At 31.7% G+C, this 21,172-nt stretch overlaps 2 protein-coding genes across 2 annotated transcripts; both read right to left on the bottom strand.

Moving 5' to 3' along the window:
• Positions 1-2,207: 2,207 nt before the first annotated feature.
• Positions 2,208-5,327, bottom strand: LOC114371815 (receptor-like protein EIX2). The gene is made up of 2 exons (XM_028329143.1): positions 2,665-5,327; positions 2,208-2,479 (listed from the first exon to the last, which is right to left on the bottom strand). Exon 1 carries the CDS (start codon positions 5,325-5,327, stop codon positions 2,694-2,696), a length of 2,634 nt encoding a protein of 877 aa, XP_028184944.1. The 3' UTR covers positions 2,208-2,479; positions 2,665-2,693.
• Positions 5,328-15,757: 10,430 nt separating this feature from the next.
• LOC114371161 (receptor-like protein EIX2) lies at positions 15,758-19,031 on the bottom strand. Its single transcript, XM_028328598.1, has 2 exons — positions 16,227-19,031; positions 15,758-16,042 (listed from the first exon to the last, which is right to left on the bottom strand). The coding sequence occupies exon 1, from the start codon at positions 18,953-18,955 to the stop codon at positions 16,256-16,258; it is 2,700 nt and encodes an 899-aa protein (XP_028184399.1). The 5' UTR covers positions 18,956-19,031; the 3' UTR covers positions 15,758-16,042; positions 16,227-16,255.
• Positions 19,032-21,172: the final 2,141 nt, after the last annotated feature.

Below are 21,172 nucleotides of genomic sequence, written 5' to 3'. Positions count from 1 at the left end.
ATGGTGTTTTGGGTGAAATACCTCCCACAATGGAGAATTTGGTGTTTTTCGCAACTTGAAATTTTGCAGCTGCAGTCAAATAATTTAATAATAATAATTTAATTATGCGACAAACATCATCATCACCTTACTAATTTACGTGACAGTTGCTGATATGTTGAGCACGTCAACGCCCAACGATTAATTAATTAACTTGATGGAAGAAAAAATAAATAAAGAAACTTGAAAGATTTGGAGAGACTAAAAGTATATTTAAATTATTTGTTAAAAATAAAGAAATATAATAATAGGTTAGCATAAATTTAAAATCTTAATCTTTTGTTTATTAATCCAAATATTATATGATTATCTTAATAAAATAAATTATCCTCCTTTTCTTTTTTTCCCTTTTAAAATATCACTCTCAAACATACTTAACTTGTCATGTAACAAAATTAAATACTCTTAACTTGCGACTCCCTATTTCCTTTTCACACCTTTATCCTTTATAATTTTTCTTAAGGATTCAAAATCATAGAAGAAAAGGAAAAGCAAGACATTGATGACCATATTTTTGGTTAAATAGTAGTTTTAATTTATTTATTTTAGGCAAAAGTGATGTTCGTGGAAGGGTAAGAAGATCGAAAAAAGCATTCCAACAGGTTGATACCCTTACTCCTAAGAACCAAAAACTCTACACCGGAATATCATAGTAAAAAAAGACAATTAATATGAATTTTAATATAATTTTATAAAAATAAATAAATTTATCATAAATGATAATTTATGATGAAATGATAATATAAAATTATTTTATATTATCAATGTACAGTGTTTTTTCTTTTTTTTTAATTTACTTTTATTTGATATATATTTTTTAATTTTATACTTTTTGTCTAGAGGACAACTATATATTTTGCACTCATATTTGATTAAATAATAGTTTTAGCTGAATAAATAATAATGAATTACTCACATTTTTAAGGTTAAAGTTTTCTATTTGGTTAAATGATGTTTAATTTAATGTAGGGAAGGTTTCTGACTTCAATATATATGTGAAGGATTTTTTTTTATAGACAGAGAGAATTTCATAAGCAAGAAAGAAAGAAAAAAAAAACTTAACCGTACCACAAGAAATGCCACTGTCCAGCAATAATAAGTCCGATACAATGTTTATGCAAAACTAGAACAAAGAAAGCAAAAGAGCCCAGAGACCCCATCAACTAAAGTATAAAGCCTACAAAACATAATGGCCAACATAAATGATGGCGGCTGCATAAGCATTCCTCAAGAACAATGCTGCAAAAATCCTCCATGTTGTATATATATATAACACAACAGTAACACACATGAAGCAGATTGAAAAGATAGAGAGCATCCAAGGCTCATTGAGTCATTGACAGATCCACCTACATGCCACTTCCAAAACATGTTGAAGAACCTATATATATATGTACAAATTTTTCTCCTGCCAATTTATGACATGAACCACATGGGCAGCATATAAAAAACTCACCTTAGTTCAAATTAGATAGGCCGAAAGTAGTGGAAAAAGACCAGCATATAAGGAACAATATCAGAGATTCAGAGGTTTAATTCTCCTCCAAAGAATCATTTCTTAATGCACTCTACCATATTATAGCACCTTAGAGAATAAGCAACCAGCTCCACGTATTTACGAAGGATTTTGTTAGGAAGAAAAGAGAAGCAACTGTGTATTGTTACTAAAAGCTACTGCTATATGTATACACACACTAAGAGTCTGTCATTAAAGAGAGCTATTATGAAGATAAAAGGAACATTAATTCTGATTTTTCATTCATCTTCATAGGCTAGGAGAAATACGTACACTTATATAACCTAATTGTTGTCAGCAACTAAATAATGACCCTACAAGTGTCATACTCTAGAGAATAAAAAGAAAATACAAAAATAACAAAATATCATATGATTAAAATAACCTAACTCTATCCAATATAATTAATCTTTGGACTGCTTAATTTTATTTCTTTTGGACCTAAGGCCCATCCTATGATCATATGTACATTTACTCCACTTCAAAAATTTGAATGACTAGGGTCCAAATATTTAATGTATCAAATGTGAAATCCTATTTTACTTTACTCAACTCTCAACCAATCTCTTAAAGCTACCATAAGGTTATTGTTAAATAATCATACGCTGCAAATGAAAAATGGAAAGAGGGAAATGAAGTTACAAATAGAGAATGACTATTCCAACTTTCTTTTTGAATATCCTTAAACCGTATCTTCAAAATAGTCTACATAATATTATAAAAAACATTACAAACTGTTCACACTTTACAAAACACAAATTCCAAAGAGCAAATAGAAGCTTTAGCCATAAGTATTAAGTAACTTCATAAAAGCTTGAACGTACAAGTCACAATTTTATTTCTATATTCCGAATAACACAATATTGTGGCCTCTTTCAAAAACGTCTGTATCAAGTAACGTGTAGAAGCACGGACATCAAGAACCTGCAGAGTACAATGCAACTAGAGTTATTATATATGTGTGTTATGTGAGTATGTTGGATCAAAGAGAGTAAAAATTAAAATACTTACGTTTCAGAGAGTGAATATATAGTATATTTGAATTTAAACAAAAGATGTATATAAACTTGATTTAGTTTATATCTGAATAAATTAGATCCTTTACGTACCACTGCCACAGTTGCAATTACTTAAGATTTCAATAGATGGAGTTCATCTTTTGGATCACAAAGTCATACATTCGGTGCAGAAATCGAAAATAAGCATGCCTGCATCTCTGGTTGAAGAAAATGGCGCCCAAAACTCCCAAAAATCCCACGGCAAATCCAATTCCCAGGCCCATATAGAACCAGGAGTATAGTTCAGATTTATCATCATCATCTTCTTCTCCTGCATGTTTTGTGTTGTTGGACTTTTCATCTTGTGGGCATATCTTTGTAAGTGGAGCTCCACAGAGGAGAGGATTGCCGATATAGCTAAGGTTTGTGGAACCAAGTTGGGTCCCTGTTGGGATTTTCCCCACAAAATTGTTGAATGACAGATTCAAGACCGAAAGATAATGCAAGACAGCCATGGACTCTGGAATTTCTCCCGAGAATTGATTTCTTGAGAGATCAATGGACTCTAATGCTTCCAAGTTGCCAATCTCTTGTGGTATTGTTCCCAGTAATTGATTATGGGACAAATTCAAGGACTGTAGTCCAGTGAGCATATATATCTCTAAAGGCACACTTCCAGACAAGATGTTATTTGAGAGATCAATCACATTCATTAAATTAAAATATTCTAACTCGTTCCCTTTTATAAGTATCGTAATACTAGCTGTCATGATTACTGGAAAACCTGGTAAGTGAACTATATAGCCGACTTTAAGGGTTGAAGCATTACTAAAAAGCATGGCTGTGAAGTTATGTAAGCAATTAGGTATTGGTCCTGATAATCTATTGCCTGCAAAATCCATCACCATTAAGGAACCAAGTTGGCATAGCTGTGTGGGAATGTTGCCACTGAATTGATTGGATCTCAATTTAAGACCTCTCACACTCTGACCCAACCAGTTTGGTATAACTCCAGAAAGATTATTGTGACCAAGATCAAGTATCCAAAGATTCTTGCAGTTATTTAGTGAAGATACCTCTCCAAAGAACTTGTTGCTTTCCAGATACAGAAAACGAAGATTAGACAAGGAGCCCATTGAGTGAGGAATCTTTCCTGTTAGGTTGTTGTAACTTAAATCAATATGAACCAGCGATTTCCAATCATTCCAACAATCTGTGAGTTCTCCCGTTAAATGGTTATAACCCATGTCCAAATGCACTAAATTGCTTTTATCTATCCTATTGTCACACAAGAGAGGAGAAATGGATCCAGACAATGAATTATTATATAAAGTTAAAACAACCACATCTGGTGATATACGAGGCATCCCACCTCTTAAATTATTGGAAACTAACCAAACACGTTCCGAACTCAGCAACACATTTGATATGTCCCCGTTGATAGTGTTGTTTACCAGAAAGAAAAATTTAAGTTGAGTAGCAAAGTTCCAAAACTTGTCAAGAGGTTCAAATGAAGCAGTTGAATCTTCAATGATTAGATATTCTAGAGAACTCTGTGTGAATAGCCATGCAGGAAGTTTGTCTCTCACATAGCCCAATGTAAGATGTTGAAGTTGAAAAGGAGGGATCCATTCAGGATCAAAATCAAAGATCAGGCCAGGGGAACTCATGGCAAACCATCTCAATTTTGAAAAAGAAAGTAAATTTCTTTCAGACACAATTCCAGTCAAGGAATTTTTTAAAATTGAAAGTGTTTCCAAGTTGAAGAGATTCCCGAGATTGTCTGGAAGATTTCCATTCAACTCATTTGAATCGAGTGCCAAATCTGTCAAAGAAGATAAATTTCCCAAACTTGCAGGGATTGGACCAGAAAAAAAATTATCAGAAAGATCAAGTTCTTGTAGTTGTTCAAGTTGTCCTAACCAATTTGGAATGGGTCCTTTGAGATAATTTTGAGATAAAATCAAGAACTTAACTCTTCTAAGATTTGGCAATGTTTTAGGTAGTTGGCTATGTATCTTATTTTGGCTAAGGTCAATATAAGAGATGTCACAACTAAGATTGAATAACCAACTAGGCAACTCAGATTCAAAATCATTGCCAGACAGATTTAGAGCTTGAAGTGAGGTAAAATTAGCATACTGAAGAAATGGATAGATGTTTTCAAGTTGACACCTCTGCAAGTGAAACTCTATAAGTGAAGGGAGCATGGTGACTGATTGAAGCCAATCAATTTCCTTGTGAAGATGGACACCTTCAAGGCTAAGATATTGCAATGAGGAAAGACGGGAAATCCAATGGAGATTATCGACAAGAAGATCATAATTCAATGACAAATCAAGTAAACGGAGGTTGGTGGAGTTCCGACAAAGATGAGGAAGGTTACCTCTTGACAACTGATCACATTTTTGACTACCCATTGAATTGTATTGGATAGACTTGAAGTCATTGTTGCTAAAATCCAAGTACCACAAAAATTCAAGTTCAAGTAAAGTTAGGCTGAATTCACCAGTTAGGCAGTGTGATTTGTCATCCTTCTCATCCAAAGAAACAACTTTAGGTTGAGTTGTGTGACAAGGGAGATTAAGATGTGTAACTCTTCCAGTGATGTTATCACACTTGACTCCAGTCCATTGACAACAATCTAATTTTGGAAACCATGAGGAGAGCACACCTGAAGGATCTGTGACTCCTGTTTTGAAGCGTAGGAGTGTGTTCATGTCCTTCTCATTGCAATGAATCTTGGAACTGCACATGACAGAGTAGAACAACATTGTACATAGCAAGCAAAGTAAAAGGAATTTAAGAAGTTTCATACTTGAGGGAGAGGCATCCATGATTAATTAAGCAAGAAGATGTGTTGATGGTGGGAAGAGATACTATCCACTGCAGCTATTTATAAGGCTGAAGTCAGTCTTCCATTGACGCGAGTGGACATTGTGGAAAATCTGTATTTAGTTCCCACTTCTCATTGTCTTCGTGGAATAATGCAAAGGCGCATGCAGTGCGCTTGAAAGTTTGAATCAGTTACTAGAATTAAAAAAAACTCACTTAGATATAATTTTGATCCCTGTTTGTGCAATTTTATTCTTCATATTTTTAATTGAGGTTCACCCTGTGATAAAATTGATTCTCTCCATCATTGCCAAAGAGATAATTAGTTCTAAATAAAATTAATTTTTTAAATTATCAAACAATTTTAATTTAAAAGGAGCTCTTAAAAACTGACAATCAACTTATATTTTTTAATTTAAGTTAAAATTTTCTCAAATGTGAAAGTAAAAGGACCATCTTTAGTCTATTCCTAATCTGGTTTACAAAAAGTCATAAATCATAAATGTCATTTTGTAAAGTCATTGCTTAATGTCATTTTAGTCTATTTTGTTTTATATTTTATTGTCATTTTGCATAAAAACAAAAAAAAATCATAAATGTCATTTTGTAAAGTCATTGCTTAATGAAAACTTGATTAATCTGCTTTACAAAAAGTCATAAATCATAAATGTCATTTTGTAAAGTCATTGCTTAATGTCATTTTATTCTATTTTGTTTTATATTTTATTGTCATTTTGCATAAAAACAAAAAAAAAAATCATAAATGTCATTTTGTAAAGTCATTGCTTAATGAAAACTTGATTATTTTGAGATCAAGATTTGTGACATAGAAACTGCTCTATCATCAGAAGAAAAAAATAAATACATTTTTTTTTCTTAATCATCATCAGGAAAAAGAAAAGATTTTGATTAATTTGAAATTCAATCGAAAGTTAAATGAAATCTGTCCTGAGTTTTTTTTTTCAAATATTAAATTCAAATAATATTTAAACAATTCTCTTAATATCAACAAATTAATTATTTAGGTAGTAAAATCATTAACTTAATACTTGGGGACTGATTAAAAAAAACAAAGATTAATTTAGTAAAGTTTTTTTATTTATTGGGTTGAAAAATATGGAAAATTTCCTGAATATCCCCTGGTGCATCTGTATTTCAAATTCCGAATTGTGATCCACCTATTTCATTAATATATCTACAGGAGTCACGATAGAACATTAGAACTTTCCCAAAATGGTCCTGTAAAATTATGAATTTACATCAGACAGTTTTATTATGAAAATGAATTTTTATTTACTATGTATTTGACCTTTTATTTAATAAGTGTAGTCTCTTAAATAATAATAATAATAATAATTAAAAATCCATCAAATCCATGAATTAATTGATGTAAGATTATTTTCTATTTAACAAAAAAATCTTGGGTTCAAGCCGGTCTAGACGGGAAAAAAGGTCTCTTAAATAGTATAAAAAAGTCAATTTCTTTATGAATTGGTTTGGGACTTTCTTCTTATTTTAATTAATGAAAATTCATATGTTGGTTGATTGTCAATAAAGTACTGTTGTCGCTTATAAAAAAAAGATAAAAATCGAAATAACCAATCCGATTTAAACGGCAATATTTTTTTATGATTAAATTGAATGTTTTTACTTTTCCTCAAAATTCATCCACCTCGAATTGCAAATACCCCGAGTATAATTTCCTCGGCACATCAAGAAGGTCACAAAATCCGGTAGAATTCGTGGGTTTTATTTTCCAATTCAAAAGCAATGCTGATGTATTCTCTCTCAGACACTCGGACACAAAAAATGACTATTTCATTTCTTCTTTTGACAAATAATTAAAGAGTGAATAAGCATTTTGGTTCTTAATCGTTTTGTAAATTAGTCTTTATTTTATTAAAATATAAAAAATAATCTCTATCTTATTAAAATGTAAAAAATAGTGTTTATATCTGTTATACAAATAAGTTTTTATGGTTAAAGTTTAATTTTTTCTTTGGTCATATGTCATATGTCTATCACAAGTCTTTATGTATGCAAGCATCCATGTGACAAGGACCCTCTTCTTCCCTGGCTTCAGTATCCTTCAATCCCCTTACTCTCTCTTCCTCTGCTTAACAAACGACGCCGTTTGAGAGTCATTTGTTTGGGTGTTGCCTCGACCTTAGTTACTTGCTCTGGTTATCACCGCCGGCGATGGAGTCGCCGGAGTGCCCGGTATTTCTTCAATCCTTCGACGAGCGCGACGCAATTCCTCGTGTCTTATCATGTGGACACTCCGTCTGCGAAGCTTGCCTCGCGGAGCTTCCGCAGCGGTACCAGGACACTATTCGGTGCCCCGCCTGCAGCCAACTCGTGAAGTACCCTTCTCAACAAGGCCCTTCCTCTCTCCCCAAAAACATTGACCTCCTCAGACTCGTCTATGACTCTATATACAGAATTGGTCTACATGCATGACAGAGCAACTGCAAGGGTTGATATATAGTTCATTGGAGAAACCTTCGGTGATTTTTGCTATAAAATAAGAGCGCTGACTTTTCCTTCATAACACTTAATTTCCACGAAATTGCATGGATATTTGATATAAAAAAAAGAAATAAAATAAAATAAGCGGATGAAAATGCAAAAAAAAAAAAAAAAAGAAGAGAAATAGGATAGATAAAATAAGTGAGAAATGAAATAGACTTTAGGGATATTTTTTACCTAGCTAGATTTTAGGAATATTTGACTTCAATGAAACAGAGAATGAAGAAATGAGAAAAAAAATAAAATAAAAAATTGCATGATAATTGATTTTTTTAAACTCATGTTAATGTTATTGTGGTCGTTCATTATCACTGATCGAATAATGATATTTGATTGTAGCGTAGGGACCGAAAATGTTAATAGAAGAAAAATATAGGGAAAAAGAGACCGGTCATTTTTTTTATGAATTAAAAATGAAATTCGAAAAATGTTTAAAAATAAAAAGCATAAACCCAATAAGAATTGTCACAAAATTACAACATATATTAGGCATTCACCATTAATATTTTTTATTTAGTTCTGGTTAGTTTTTTTTTTTAAATTTTGAGTACGTTAATAGATTTTATGATGTTTAACTAGTAGATGTAACTTTTAATCAATATATTGATGCGGCTTAGCGATCAACAATGAGATGAGGTGTCTGCAGCATATTTAAATTATTTTTTATCAATAAAATATTTATTAAATTAATATTTCAAAGCCACCACTCAAACACCGAGGTAGGACTTGGAACACGTACGTCAAAATCAAAAGCAGATACCATGCATCGTTAAGGAAACTACTGAAAATCGCACAGTTTATTACTAAACCAGTGCTAGCTTTGACTTTCTGTGGATGCGTGTGCCAAATTATTATCTGCACAATGTTGATGTTTTGCTAATGCTAATTTTTTAAAATAGTTTTTGTTATGCATTATCAAATTTATACCCACGGTTTTTTTAAGAGAATTTATACCCACGGTTAATATTATTATAAGATTAATTTAGATTGTCTCAACTCTCAATATAATATGGTTTGATTTCAATGAAACCTGGTTCTCTCTTTGTCTCATAATGGTGTTTTGGGTGAAATACCTCCCACAATGGAGATTTTGGTGTTTTTCGCAACTTGAAATTTTGCAGCTGCAGTCAAATAATTTAATAATAATAATTTAATTATGCGACAAACATCATCATCACCTTACTAATTTACGTGGCAGTTGCTGATATGTTGAGCAGGTCAACGCCCAACGATTAATTAATTAACTTGATGGAAGAAAAAAAAAAGAAACTTGAAAGATTTGGAGAGACTAAAAATATATTTAAATTATTTGTTAAAAATAAAGAAATAAAATAATAGGTTAGCATAAATTTAATATCTTAATCTTTGGTTTATTAATCCAAATATTATATGATTATCTTAATAAACTAAATTATCCTCCTTTTCTTTTTTTCCCTTTTAAAATATCACTCTCAAACATACTTAACTTGTCATGTATCAAAAATACTCTTAACTTGCGACTCCCTACATCCTTTTCACACCTCCTTTATAATTTTTCTTAAGGATTCAAAATCATAGAAGAAAAAGAAAAGCAAGACATTGATGACCATATTTTTGGTTAAATAGTAGTTTTAATTTATTTATTTTAGGCAAAAGTGATGTGGAAGGGTAAGAAGATCGAAAAAAGCATTCCAACAGGTTGACACCCTTACTCCTAAGAACCAAAGACTCTACACCGGAATATCATAGAAAAAAAAAGATAATTAATACGAATTTTAAGATAATTTTATAAAAATAAAAAAATTTATCATAAATGATGATTTATGATGGAATGATAATATAAAATTTTTTTATACTATTAATGTATAGTTTTTTTTTCTCTTTTGATTTACTTTTATTTGATATTTTTTAATTTTATACTTTTTGTCTAGAGGACAAGTATATATTTTTTTAAAAAAGATTCTCTATACTTTTACTATAAAATATTAATAAAAAAAATACAATACTACAAGTTATTTAGATGATATTTTTTAATATATAGATAAATAGATAATCATGAACAATATAAATAGATAAATTAACATATCACTATATTTATGTCATTTTAATAAGAATAAATTACACTCTATTCCTATGTGAGATATAAATATTACACTATTTTTCTCTCATGTTAAAATATAAATTTTTTATTTTGTTACCATATTATTGATGTGAAATATTCATGGTTTTACACCACTCCAGCCAACAACATATTAATGTTACAATATACAATTTAGTCCATTTAACTTAATATCGTTAAGGTTAATTATTTTACCCTCTTGTAAGAAATGTGAATATTACATTATACTTTATGTTAAAATATATAATTTAGTTATTAATTAACTTTATATGGTTAAAGAATATTCATTACCTATTCATTAAAACATTTTTAATTTACTACTTTATCATTCACTCACTTGATCAATTTTTATAAAATATATAATTAAATATAAAATAAATAAATGATAATTGAAATAATAATGAAAAAAATATAAATTATGAGACTATATCTGTGTGTGCACAATATATTAAATTTTGTAATATTTATATCTTATTTAATAATACTTTTTAATATAAACTAATTCATTTAAGAACTCACTTGACAACTTTTATATATAAGATGCTATTAAAAACTTTTAAATATAAGATGAGGCTTTATTAAAAAATTAACCTAATTTATTTCCTAAATCGACTTGAATTCGATATAAATTAGATCATAAGCTCCTCTCGTGCGATAACGCGCGTATCACATCCCTACCTCCAAGCAATTAATAACCTTTTATCACTTATTGAATGAGATCCTGTTCTTGGTTTTTAGTTAAGGTAGATAAGTACTTCGCTGTTTTTTTTTTAGGGTTCTGAGTCCCTTGGATTGGATTGAATCATTCTAAGGATTATAGACTATAAAAGGATTAAAGCATTGAGATAATTGATTAAACATTTAATTAAAGGATCGAAATAGTTAAATGATATTTAAAATTATTGAAAGTATTATGAATGAAAAATTACCCATATTTATCAATTAACCCTTTTTAGGGTGACCAAAAAGCTTTTTTTTTTAGATGCAAAACACATGCATTTGTAAATCATAAGTAATAGCATTTTGTCCACAAGTTGTGACCAAACCATACCAAAATTACAAATAGCATTTTGTCCTCGGTACCACTAACAGCATCCAAAACCCTGCCAACTACATGATGTAAGCAGCTGATATACCACTGCCTCATACCCTTCCAAATATTAACACACTCTTCACTCATGATGATGATATGAGAGAAGGAGAGTCGTTAGCCCTACTCGGCTACTCTCATATACTATTGTTGCTGACTCCTCGGCTGGTACTACTCAACCTGGTGTCTCTCCCCCACAGTGCCCGTACTTGGTCGTAGTTTTGTTGCTGGCTCCTCGGCTGGTGCTCCTACTACTGATGCTCAAGTTATTATGTGGGTCATACTGGAACAATTATATAGTAAAGGATCCGGCTAAGGAACCATGCCAACAACAAGAGAAGATCAAAGCACGCCTAAGGAGCCAACAAAGAGAACCACCAGCTGAAGGGGGTACATGCGAGTAGTGCTAATGGCTCCCTTTCTCTCATCATGAGTGAAGAGTGTGTTAAGATTTGAGCCTTTGTATTAGAGAATGTAAAAGTTAGTTGAATATTTTATTATGTTAGCTGAGTATTCTGTTATGAGGTTGGCTTTCAGATGCTGGTACTCATGCATTCTGCTCTTTACAATTTTGTTAGTCTTATCAAACAGTTTTCAACAAGACAATCACATCTCAAACTTACTAATTTCATGTCCAAATTAACTAACTAACTTCATACAGAATACTCTACTAACAGACTACTCAACTTAATTTAGAATTATGATCCGAAAAACAATTCAATACAATAAAACGTATGTTTTTTTATCATTTCTTTATTTCTAACTTTTAATATTTAATTTTGTTGTTTGTAATTAGTAGATTGGTTAAGGAATACCCTAACCATTATATAGATCGAGGTGAACGCATGAATGATTTCAAACTAAATTTGAATTTCATTTTTCAGAAATAATTTGTGAACACCTCACATTTTTATGTACAAATTAATTAAATCCCCTTTTTTGTGTGAAAAAAAGAGGAGAAATCCTTGTGAAGAAAGAATCCCCTCCCCGAAAGGAAAAAGCAATGCAAAAAAATTGCATGAGGAAGGTATTGAGTCAAATCCCTCGAATTGCGATTAACATGTTGAATACTTTAGCTAGCCTTGCAATTAATATAACTTGTTGAGCAATGGTTGCCATTCTCACCATCATCCTTGCTTCAGCTTAGTTCAAGGTATTATGTCCTTTCATGTTGCTGGTGGTGATTTGAAATGGAACCACGTTTTTTGTGAGCAGCCAATCAAGTCGCAGTAGTAAATTTTTTTTTATAAAAAAATTAAATTATAAAATGAATGAAATTATGAAAGTTAGATAGTAAAATAAACCATTAAAGCTAATATTTTTTATCATAAAATCTAAATCTTTATAATATTTAACGATTTAATATATCATCGTTATAATCGCCTTATTTACTCTTGTAAAAAAAATCACCTTAGTTACTATATACTAGTTGTAATCAAGCATTATTGAGGTAAGTATTTATTTTACATATAAAAAGGAAACTTTTTTTCTTAAAAAAATGAACTTTTTTTTTATAAATGGTATTTTTTTCTTAATAAAAAAAAAGTGACTTGTATATTTAGAACTGAAAGAGTAATAAAAATGTCTAGTTTAGTTAGTTAGATAGGATATGAGTGAATGTTATAAACCTCATAATATCATATTTAATTTCTAATCATAAAAAAAAAAAAAAAAAAACTGAAAGAGTACACACGAACTACATCAAAACACGTCTCCGGAGCACCCATGAACCTCCGAGGGAGAAGAAGAATTAATTTGAAGCAGTGAGAGAACATGGACGATCCTGACTATTACAAGGTCCGGACGGTTAATCGGAAAGCCAACAAGGGCGATTTGAAGAGGGCATACTGGAAGCTCGTCATGGAATGGCAACCCACAAAAACCCAAACAACATAGAGGAAGCCGAATTCAAATTCAAAGAACTCTCCGAGGCTAAATTCCACCTTTTTGAAATTTTAATTAATATGATATTCAATTTTATGCGGTAGGTGTTGAGTGATCCTCGAGCGATAGCTATCTATATGACCAATTTGAGGGGGAAGCGATGATGCCATGTTTGGGAGCAAGAAGGTTACTCCCATTGAGTGCAAGTTGTTCTGCACTCTGGAGGGAGTTATATAGCGTGTTGTGCTTACTTCCATGTGGTTGCAGCAAAAGTATGCAGGTGGAAGAGATGTTGACAATTAATGTGAAGCCTGGTTGGAAAAAAGGTACAAAGATCGGTGTCCCCTACAGACCTTGTTTTCATATCATCGATGAAAAAAATCAGTGTCTTCACTCGTGATGGAAATGATCTTATTGCCACCCAAGAAATTTCTCTTGCAGAAGCTGCTCGTGGCCGTTATATTGTGGAACATTGATGTTATATATCAACAACGATGTTATTCTTCCTGATCACGAGCAGCTCATATCAGTAGAAGGAATCTAACAAGTCTTCTCCCATCATAATCCAGAATCTCTGGATCGTGTTGTTGAAATTGTAGAGGAGAATTTAAAAGGTCATCCTGGCTTATTTTCCCTAAATAAATATAATCCAAAATTACCTATTTGATTTTTTAAAAGTTTCGTCTTATTGATATGTTAGGATGATCCTCCCAATATACCTATTTGACTGGTGTTCAACGAAATAGATTATACTGGGCATAATTAGGATTTTGGTTCGTTTGGTGTGTTTTGACTATGTGCCTTTACTGTGGGGGGTTCATGTATTTAGACCTTATGATGAACAATGGATGTATTTCACTCTTGTTTAGTAATAGAATTCATTTTGTTTTGAAAAAAAATACAGAAGCTAGTTGCATAAGGATTGTTATCTTAGTATCTTCTAACAGAAATAGACAAAGGTCAGCAAACGGATGAAAGACGCAATTGGAAGAATTACTTTTTCTGGCCATTTTAACGACCACAAGAATGGCCACTAAAAGCTTCTATGTGTGTGTCCTACGACTAACTTTAAAATATTCTACTACATAGTATTAAAAAGAACATGAAATTATAAGGTTGGTCTAGTGAAGAAAAATTGAGGGATGAGAAGTTATGGGTTAAAAAATTACAAACTGTTCACAAAACACAAATCCCTTAGAGCATAACACGAGTCTTGTGGGTATAAAGTCACAAGAAACAAAAAATATAAGTAATTTATTTCATTTTTAAAATTAAAATTTATAAATAATAATTGAGATGGATTTAGAATCACCTTTTAATTATTTAAATGAAATAGAAACAATATGGGTGTACAGAAGAAATGGATGCATGAGGTGTGATAGGTTCTATAGTTTAAATATTAGATGAGTCATGTCACTTTATTAATTATTACACCATTCAACTTTGGAAGACTTGCACTCATATTGGGTTAAATAATAGTTTTAGCTGAATAAATAATAATGAATTACTCACATTTTTAAGGTTAAAGTTTTGTATCATACATAGAATTTTGGCGGAAAAAAATGATGTTTAATTTAATGTAGGGAAGGTTTCTGACTTCAAAATATATGTGAAGGATTTTTTTTATAGACAAGAGAATTTCATAAGCTAGAAAGAAAGGAAAAAAAAACTTAACCGTACCACAAGAAATGCCATTCTCCAGCAATAATAAGTCCGATACAATGTTTCTGCAAAACTAGAACAAAGAAAGCAAAAGACCCCAGACCCCACCAACTAAAGTATATACAAAACATAATGGCCAACATAAATGATGGCGCCTGCATAAGCATTCCTCAAGAAGAATGCTGCAAAAATCCTCCATGCTGTATATATAACACACCTGTAACAAACATGAAGCAGATTGAAAAGATAGAGAGAGCATCCAAGGCTCATTGAGTCATTGACAGATCCACCTACATCCCACTTCTAAAACATGTTGAAGAACCTATATATGTATGTACAAATTTTTCTTCCTGCCAATTTATGACATGAACCACATGGACAGCATATAAAAACCTCACCTTAGTCCAAATTAGATAGGCCGAAAGTAGTGCAAAAAGGCCAGCATATAAGGAACAATATCAGAGATTCACAGGTTTAATTCTCCTCCAAAGAATCATTTCTTAATGCACTCTACCATATTATAGCACCTTAGAGAATAAGCAACCAGCTCCACGTATTTACGAAGGATTTTGTTAGGAAGAAAAGAGAAGCAACTGTGTATTGTTACTAAAAGCTACTGCTCTATATACACACACACACACTAAGAGTCTGTCATTAAAGTGGGCTATTATGAAGATAAAAGGAACATTAATTCTGATTTTTCATTCATCTTCATAGGCTAGGAGAAATACTTACACTTATATAACCTAATTGTTGTCAACAACTAAATAAAGACCCTACAAGTGCCATACTCTAGAGAGTAAAAAGAAAATACAAAAAAAAACAAAATATCATATGATTAAAATAACCTAACTCTATCCAATAAAATTAATCTTTGGAGTGCTTAATTTGATTTCTTTTGGACCTAAGGCCCATCCTATGATCACATGTACATTTACTCCACTTCAAAAATTTGAATGACTAGGGTTCAAATATTTAATGTATCAAATGTGAAATCCTATTTTATTTTACTCCACTCTCAACCCATCTCTTAAAGCTACCATAAGGTTATTGTTAAATAATCATACGCTGCAAATGAAAAATGGAAAGAGGGAAATGAAGTTACAAATAGAGAATGACTATTAATTCCAACTTTCTTTTTGAATATCCTTAAACCGTATCTTCAAAAAAGTCTACATAATATTATAAAAAACATTACAAACTGTTCACACTTTACAAAACACAAATCCCATAGAGCAAATAGAAGCTTTTGCTATAAGTATATATTAAGTAACTTCATAAAAGCTTGAACGTACAAGTCACAATTTTATTTCTATAGTCCGAATAACACATTGGGCCTCTGTCAAAAAAGTCTGTATCAAGTAACGTGTAGAAGCATGGACATCAAGAACCTGCAGAGTACAATGCAACCTAGAGTTATTATATATGTGTGTTATGAGTATGTTGGATCAAAGAGGGTAAAAATTAAAATACTTAATTTTCAGAGAGTGAATATATCGTATATTTGAATTTAATCAAAAGATGTATATAAATTTGATTTACTTTATATCTGAATAAATTAGATCCTTTACGTACCACTGCCACAGTTGCAATTACTTAAGATTTCAATAGATGGAGTTCATCTTTTGGATCACAAAGTCATACACTCGGTGCAGAAATCGAAAATAAGCATGCCTGCATCTCCGGTTGAAGAAAATGGCGCCCAAAACTCCCAAAAATCCCACGGCAAATCCAATTCCCAGGCCCATATAGAACCAGGAGTATAGTTCAGATTTATCATCATCATCTTCTTCTCCTGCATGTTTTGTGTTGTTGGACTTTTCATCTTGTGGGCATATCTTTGTAAGTGGAGCTCCACAAAGGTGAGGATTGCCGATATAGCTAAGGTTTGTGGAACCAAGTTGGGTCCCTGTTGGGATTTTCCCCACAAAATTGTTGAATGACAGATTCAAGACCGAAAGATAATGCAAGTCAGCCATGGACTCTGGAATTTCTCCCGAGAATTGATTTCTTGAGAGATCAATGGATTCTAATAGTTCCAAGTTGCCAATCTCTTGTGGTATTGTTCCCAGTAATTGATTATGGGACAAATTCAAGGACTGTAGTCCAGTGAGCATATATATCTCTAAAGGCACACTTCCAGACAAGATGTTATTTGAGAGATCAATCACATTCATTAAATTAAAATATTCTAACTCGTTCCCTTTTATAAGCATCGTAATACTACATGTTATGATAATTGGCAAACCTGGTAAGTGAACCATATAGCCGACTTTAAGGGTTGAAGCATTACTAAAAAGCATGGCTGTGAAGTTATGTAAGCAATTAGGTATTGGTCCTGATAATCTATTGCTTGCAAAATCCATCACCATTAAGGAACCAAGTTGGCATAGCTGTGTGGGAATGTTTCCACTGAATTGATTGGATCTCAATTTAACACCTCTCACACTCTGACCCAACCAGTTTGGTATAACTCCAGAAAGATTATTGTGACCAAGATCAAGTACCCAAAGATTCTTGCAGTTATTTAGTGAAAAAGGTACCTTTCCAAAGAACTTGTTGCTTTCCAGATACAGAAAACGAAGATTAGACAAGGAGCCCATTGAGTGAGGAATCTTTCCTGTTAGGTTGTTGTAACTTAAATCAATATGAACCAGCGATTTCCAATCATTCCAACAATCTGTGAGTTCTCCCGTTAAATGGTTATAACCCATGTCCAAATGCACTAAATTGCTTTTATCTATCCTATTGTCACACAAGAGAGGAGAAATGGATCCAGACAATGAATTATTATATAAAGTTAAAACAACCACATCTGGTGATATACGAGGCATCCCACCTCTTAAATTATTGGAAACTAACCAAACACATTCCGAACTCAGCAACACATTTGATATGTCCCCGTTGATAGTGTTGTTTACCAGAAAGAAAAATTTAAGTTGAGTAGCAAAGTTCCAAAACTTGTCAAGAGGTTCAAATGAAGCAGTTGAATCTACAATGGTTAGATATTTTAGAGAACTCTGTGTGAATAGCCATGCAGGAAGTTTGTCTCTCACATAGCCCAATTCAAGAAGTTGAAGTTGAAAAGGAGGGACCCATTCAGGATCAAAATCAAAGATCAGGCCAGGGGAACTCATCTTAAACCATCTCAATTTTGAAAAAGAAAGTAAATTTCTTTCAGACACAATTCCAGTCAAGGAATTTTTTGAAATTGAAAGTGTTTCCAAGTTGAAGAGATTCCTGAGATTGTCTGGAAGATTTCCATTCAACTCATTTGAATCGAGTACCAAAGTTGTCAAAGAAGATAAATTTCCCAAACTTGTGGGGATTGGACCGGATAAAAAATTTTGAGAAAAATCAAGTTCTTCTAGTTGTTCAAGTTGTCCTAACCAATTTGGAATGGGTCCTTTGAGATGATTCTTAGACAAAAACAAGGACTTAATACTTCTAAGATTTGGCAATGTTTTGGGTAGTTGGCTATGTATCTGATTTTTGCTAAGCTCAATATAAGAGATGTCACAACTAAGATTGAATAACCAAATAGGCAACTCTGATAGAAAATCATTGTCAGCAAGATTTAGAACTCGAAGTGAAGTAAAATTAGCATAATGAAGAAATGGATAGATGTTTTCAAGTTGACACCTCTGCAAGTGCAACTCTAAAAGTGAAGGGAGCATGGTGACTGATTGAAGCCAATCAATTTCCTTGTGAAGATGGACACCGTCAAGGTTAAGATATTGCAATGAGGAAAGACGGGAAATCCAATGGAGATTATCGACAAGAAGATCATAATTGAATGATAAATCAAGATAATGGAGGTTGGTGGAGTTTCGACAAAGATGAGGAAGGTTACCTCTTGACAAGTGATCACATTTTTTACCACCCATTGAATTGTATTGGATAGACTTGAAGTCATTGTTGCTGAAATTCAAGTAGCTCAAAAATTCAAGTTCAAGTAAAGTAAGGCTGAATTCGCCAGTTAGGCAGTGTGATTTGTCATCCTTCTCATCCAAAGCAACAATTTTAGGTTGAGTTGTGTGACAAGGGAGATTAAGATGTGTAACTCTTCCAGTGATGTTATCACACTTGACTCCAGTCCATTGACAACAATCTAATTTTGGAAACCATGAGGAGAGCACACCTGAAGGATCTGTGACTCCTGTTTTAAAGCGTAGGAGTGTGTTCATGTCCTTCTCGTTGCAATGAATCTTGGAACTGCACATGACAGAGTTGAACAAGATTGTACATAGCAAGCAAAGTAAAAGGAATTTAAGAAGTTTCATACTTGAGGGAGAGGCATCCATGATTAATTAAGCAAGAAGATGTGTTGATGGTGGGAAGAGATACTATCCACTGCAGCTATTTATATGCATGGCTGAAGTCAGTCTTCCATTGACGCGAGTGGACACTGGAAAATAATACATTGCAAAAACTTCTAATTGTGATTAATTAAGTCCTGTTTTGATGTCAGTCTTCCATTGACGCGAGTGGACATTGTGGAAAATCTGTATTTAGTTCCCACTTCTCATTGTCTTCGTGGAATAATGCAAAGGCGCATGCAGTGCGCTTGAAAGTTTGAATCAGTTACTAGAATTAAAAAAAACTCACTTAGATATAATTTTGATCCCTGTTTGTGCAATTTTATTCTTCATATTTTTAATTGAGGTTCACCGTGAGATAAAATTGATTCTCTCCATCATTGCCAAAGAGATAATTAGTTCTAAATAAAATTACTTTTTTAAATTATCAAACAATTTTAATTTAAAAGGAGCTCTTAAAAACTGACAATCAACTTATATTTTTTAATTTAAGTTAAAATTTTCTCAAATGTGAAAGTAAAAGGACCATCTTTAGTCTATTCCTAATCTGCTTTACAAAAAGTCATAAATCATAAATGTCATTTTGTAAAGTCATTGCTTAATGTCATTTTAGTCTATTTTGTTTTATATTTTATTGTCATTTTGCATAAAAACAAAAAAAAAATCATAAATGTCATTTTGTAAAGTCATTGCTTAATGAAAACTTGATTATTTTGAGATCAAGATTTGTGACATAGAAACTGCTCTATCATCAGAAGAAAAAAATAAATACATTTTTTTTTCTTAATCATCATCAGGAAAAAGAAAAATTTTGATTAATTTGAAATTCAATCGAAAGTTAAATGAAATCTGTCCTGAGTTTTTTTTTTCAAATATTAAATTCAAATAATATTCAAACAATTCTCTTAATATCAACAAATTAATTATTTAGGTAGTAAAATCATTAACTTAATACTTGGGGACTGATTAAAAAAACAAAGATTAATTTAGTAAAGTTTTTTATTTATTGGGTTGAAAAATATGGGAAATTTCCTGAATATCCCCTGTTGCATCTGTATTTCAAATTCCGAATTGTGATCCACCTATTTTATTAATATACCTACAGGAGTCACGATAGAACATTAGAACTTTCCCAAAATGGTCCTGTAAAAATATGAATTTACATCAGGCAGTTTTATTATGAAAATGAATTTTTATTTACTATGTATTTGACCTTTTATTTAATAAGTGTAGTCTCTTAAATAATAATAATAATAATAATAATAATAATAATAATAATAATAATAATAATAATAATAATAATAATAATAAATCCATCAAATCCATGAATTAATTTATGTAAGATTGTTTTCTATTTAACAAAAAATCTTGGGTTCAAGCCGGTCTAGACGGAAAAAAAGGTCTCTTAAATAGTATAAAAAAGTCACAATTTTGTTTATGAATTGGTTTGGGACTTTCTTCTTATTTTAATTAATGAAAATTCTTATGTTTGTTGATTGTCAATAAAGTACTGTTGTCGCTTATAAAAAAATAAAAAATAAAAAGATAAAAATCGAAATAACCAATCCGATTTAAAAGGCAATATTTTTTGTGATTAAATTGAATGCTTTTAATTTTCCTCAAAATTCATCCACCTCGAATTGCAAATACCCCTAATATAATTTCCTCGGCACATGAAGAAGGTCATCAAAATCCGGTAAAATTTGTGGGTTTTATTTTCCAATTCAAAAGCAATACTGATTTATTCTCTTTCAGACACGCGCACACAAAAAAATGACTACTTTTTTCATTTCTTCTTTTGACAAATAATTGAGTTACTAAGTCAATGGCGATCAGTAAGTATCAAAAAATTCAAAATTATGGGAATGCGCGTCTCTGCCCTCTGCCCCTCTGGCCAAAGCAAGAAAGACCAGGTCGACGCACATATATGCTGAATACTGTGCTAGGCTGCTAGCTGTAGCTGATGTAAATTATATTTTCCACTATTATAGATGTTAATACAATTATTTTTTGATTGTATTGAAAATTGTTATTGTGATAAAAATGAATATCATACATTAATGAAGATAAAAAATAGGTAAAATTATATTTTTGGTCCCCTTATTTGTCTTTAATTTGAATCTTGATCCTCCTTTAAAATTATTTACTAATTTTGTCCTCCTATTTTATCCAAAATCTTGGTCACCGGTCTAGGATTGAACA

Source organism: Glycine soja, chromosome 10 (genome assembly GCF_004193775.1).
Source record: "Glycine soja cultivar W05 chromosome 10, ASM419377v2, whole genome shotgun sequence".
Lineage (NCBI taxonomy): Eukaryota > Viridiplantae > Streptophyta > Magnoliopsida > Fabales > Fabaceae > Glycine > Glycine soja.
The sequence above is the reverse complement of the archived record's forward strand: the minus strand, read 5'-3'. Positions and strand labels throughout refer to the sequence as shown.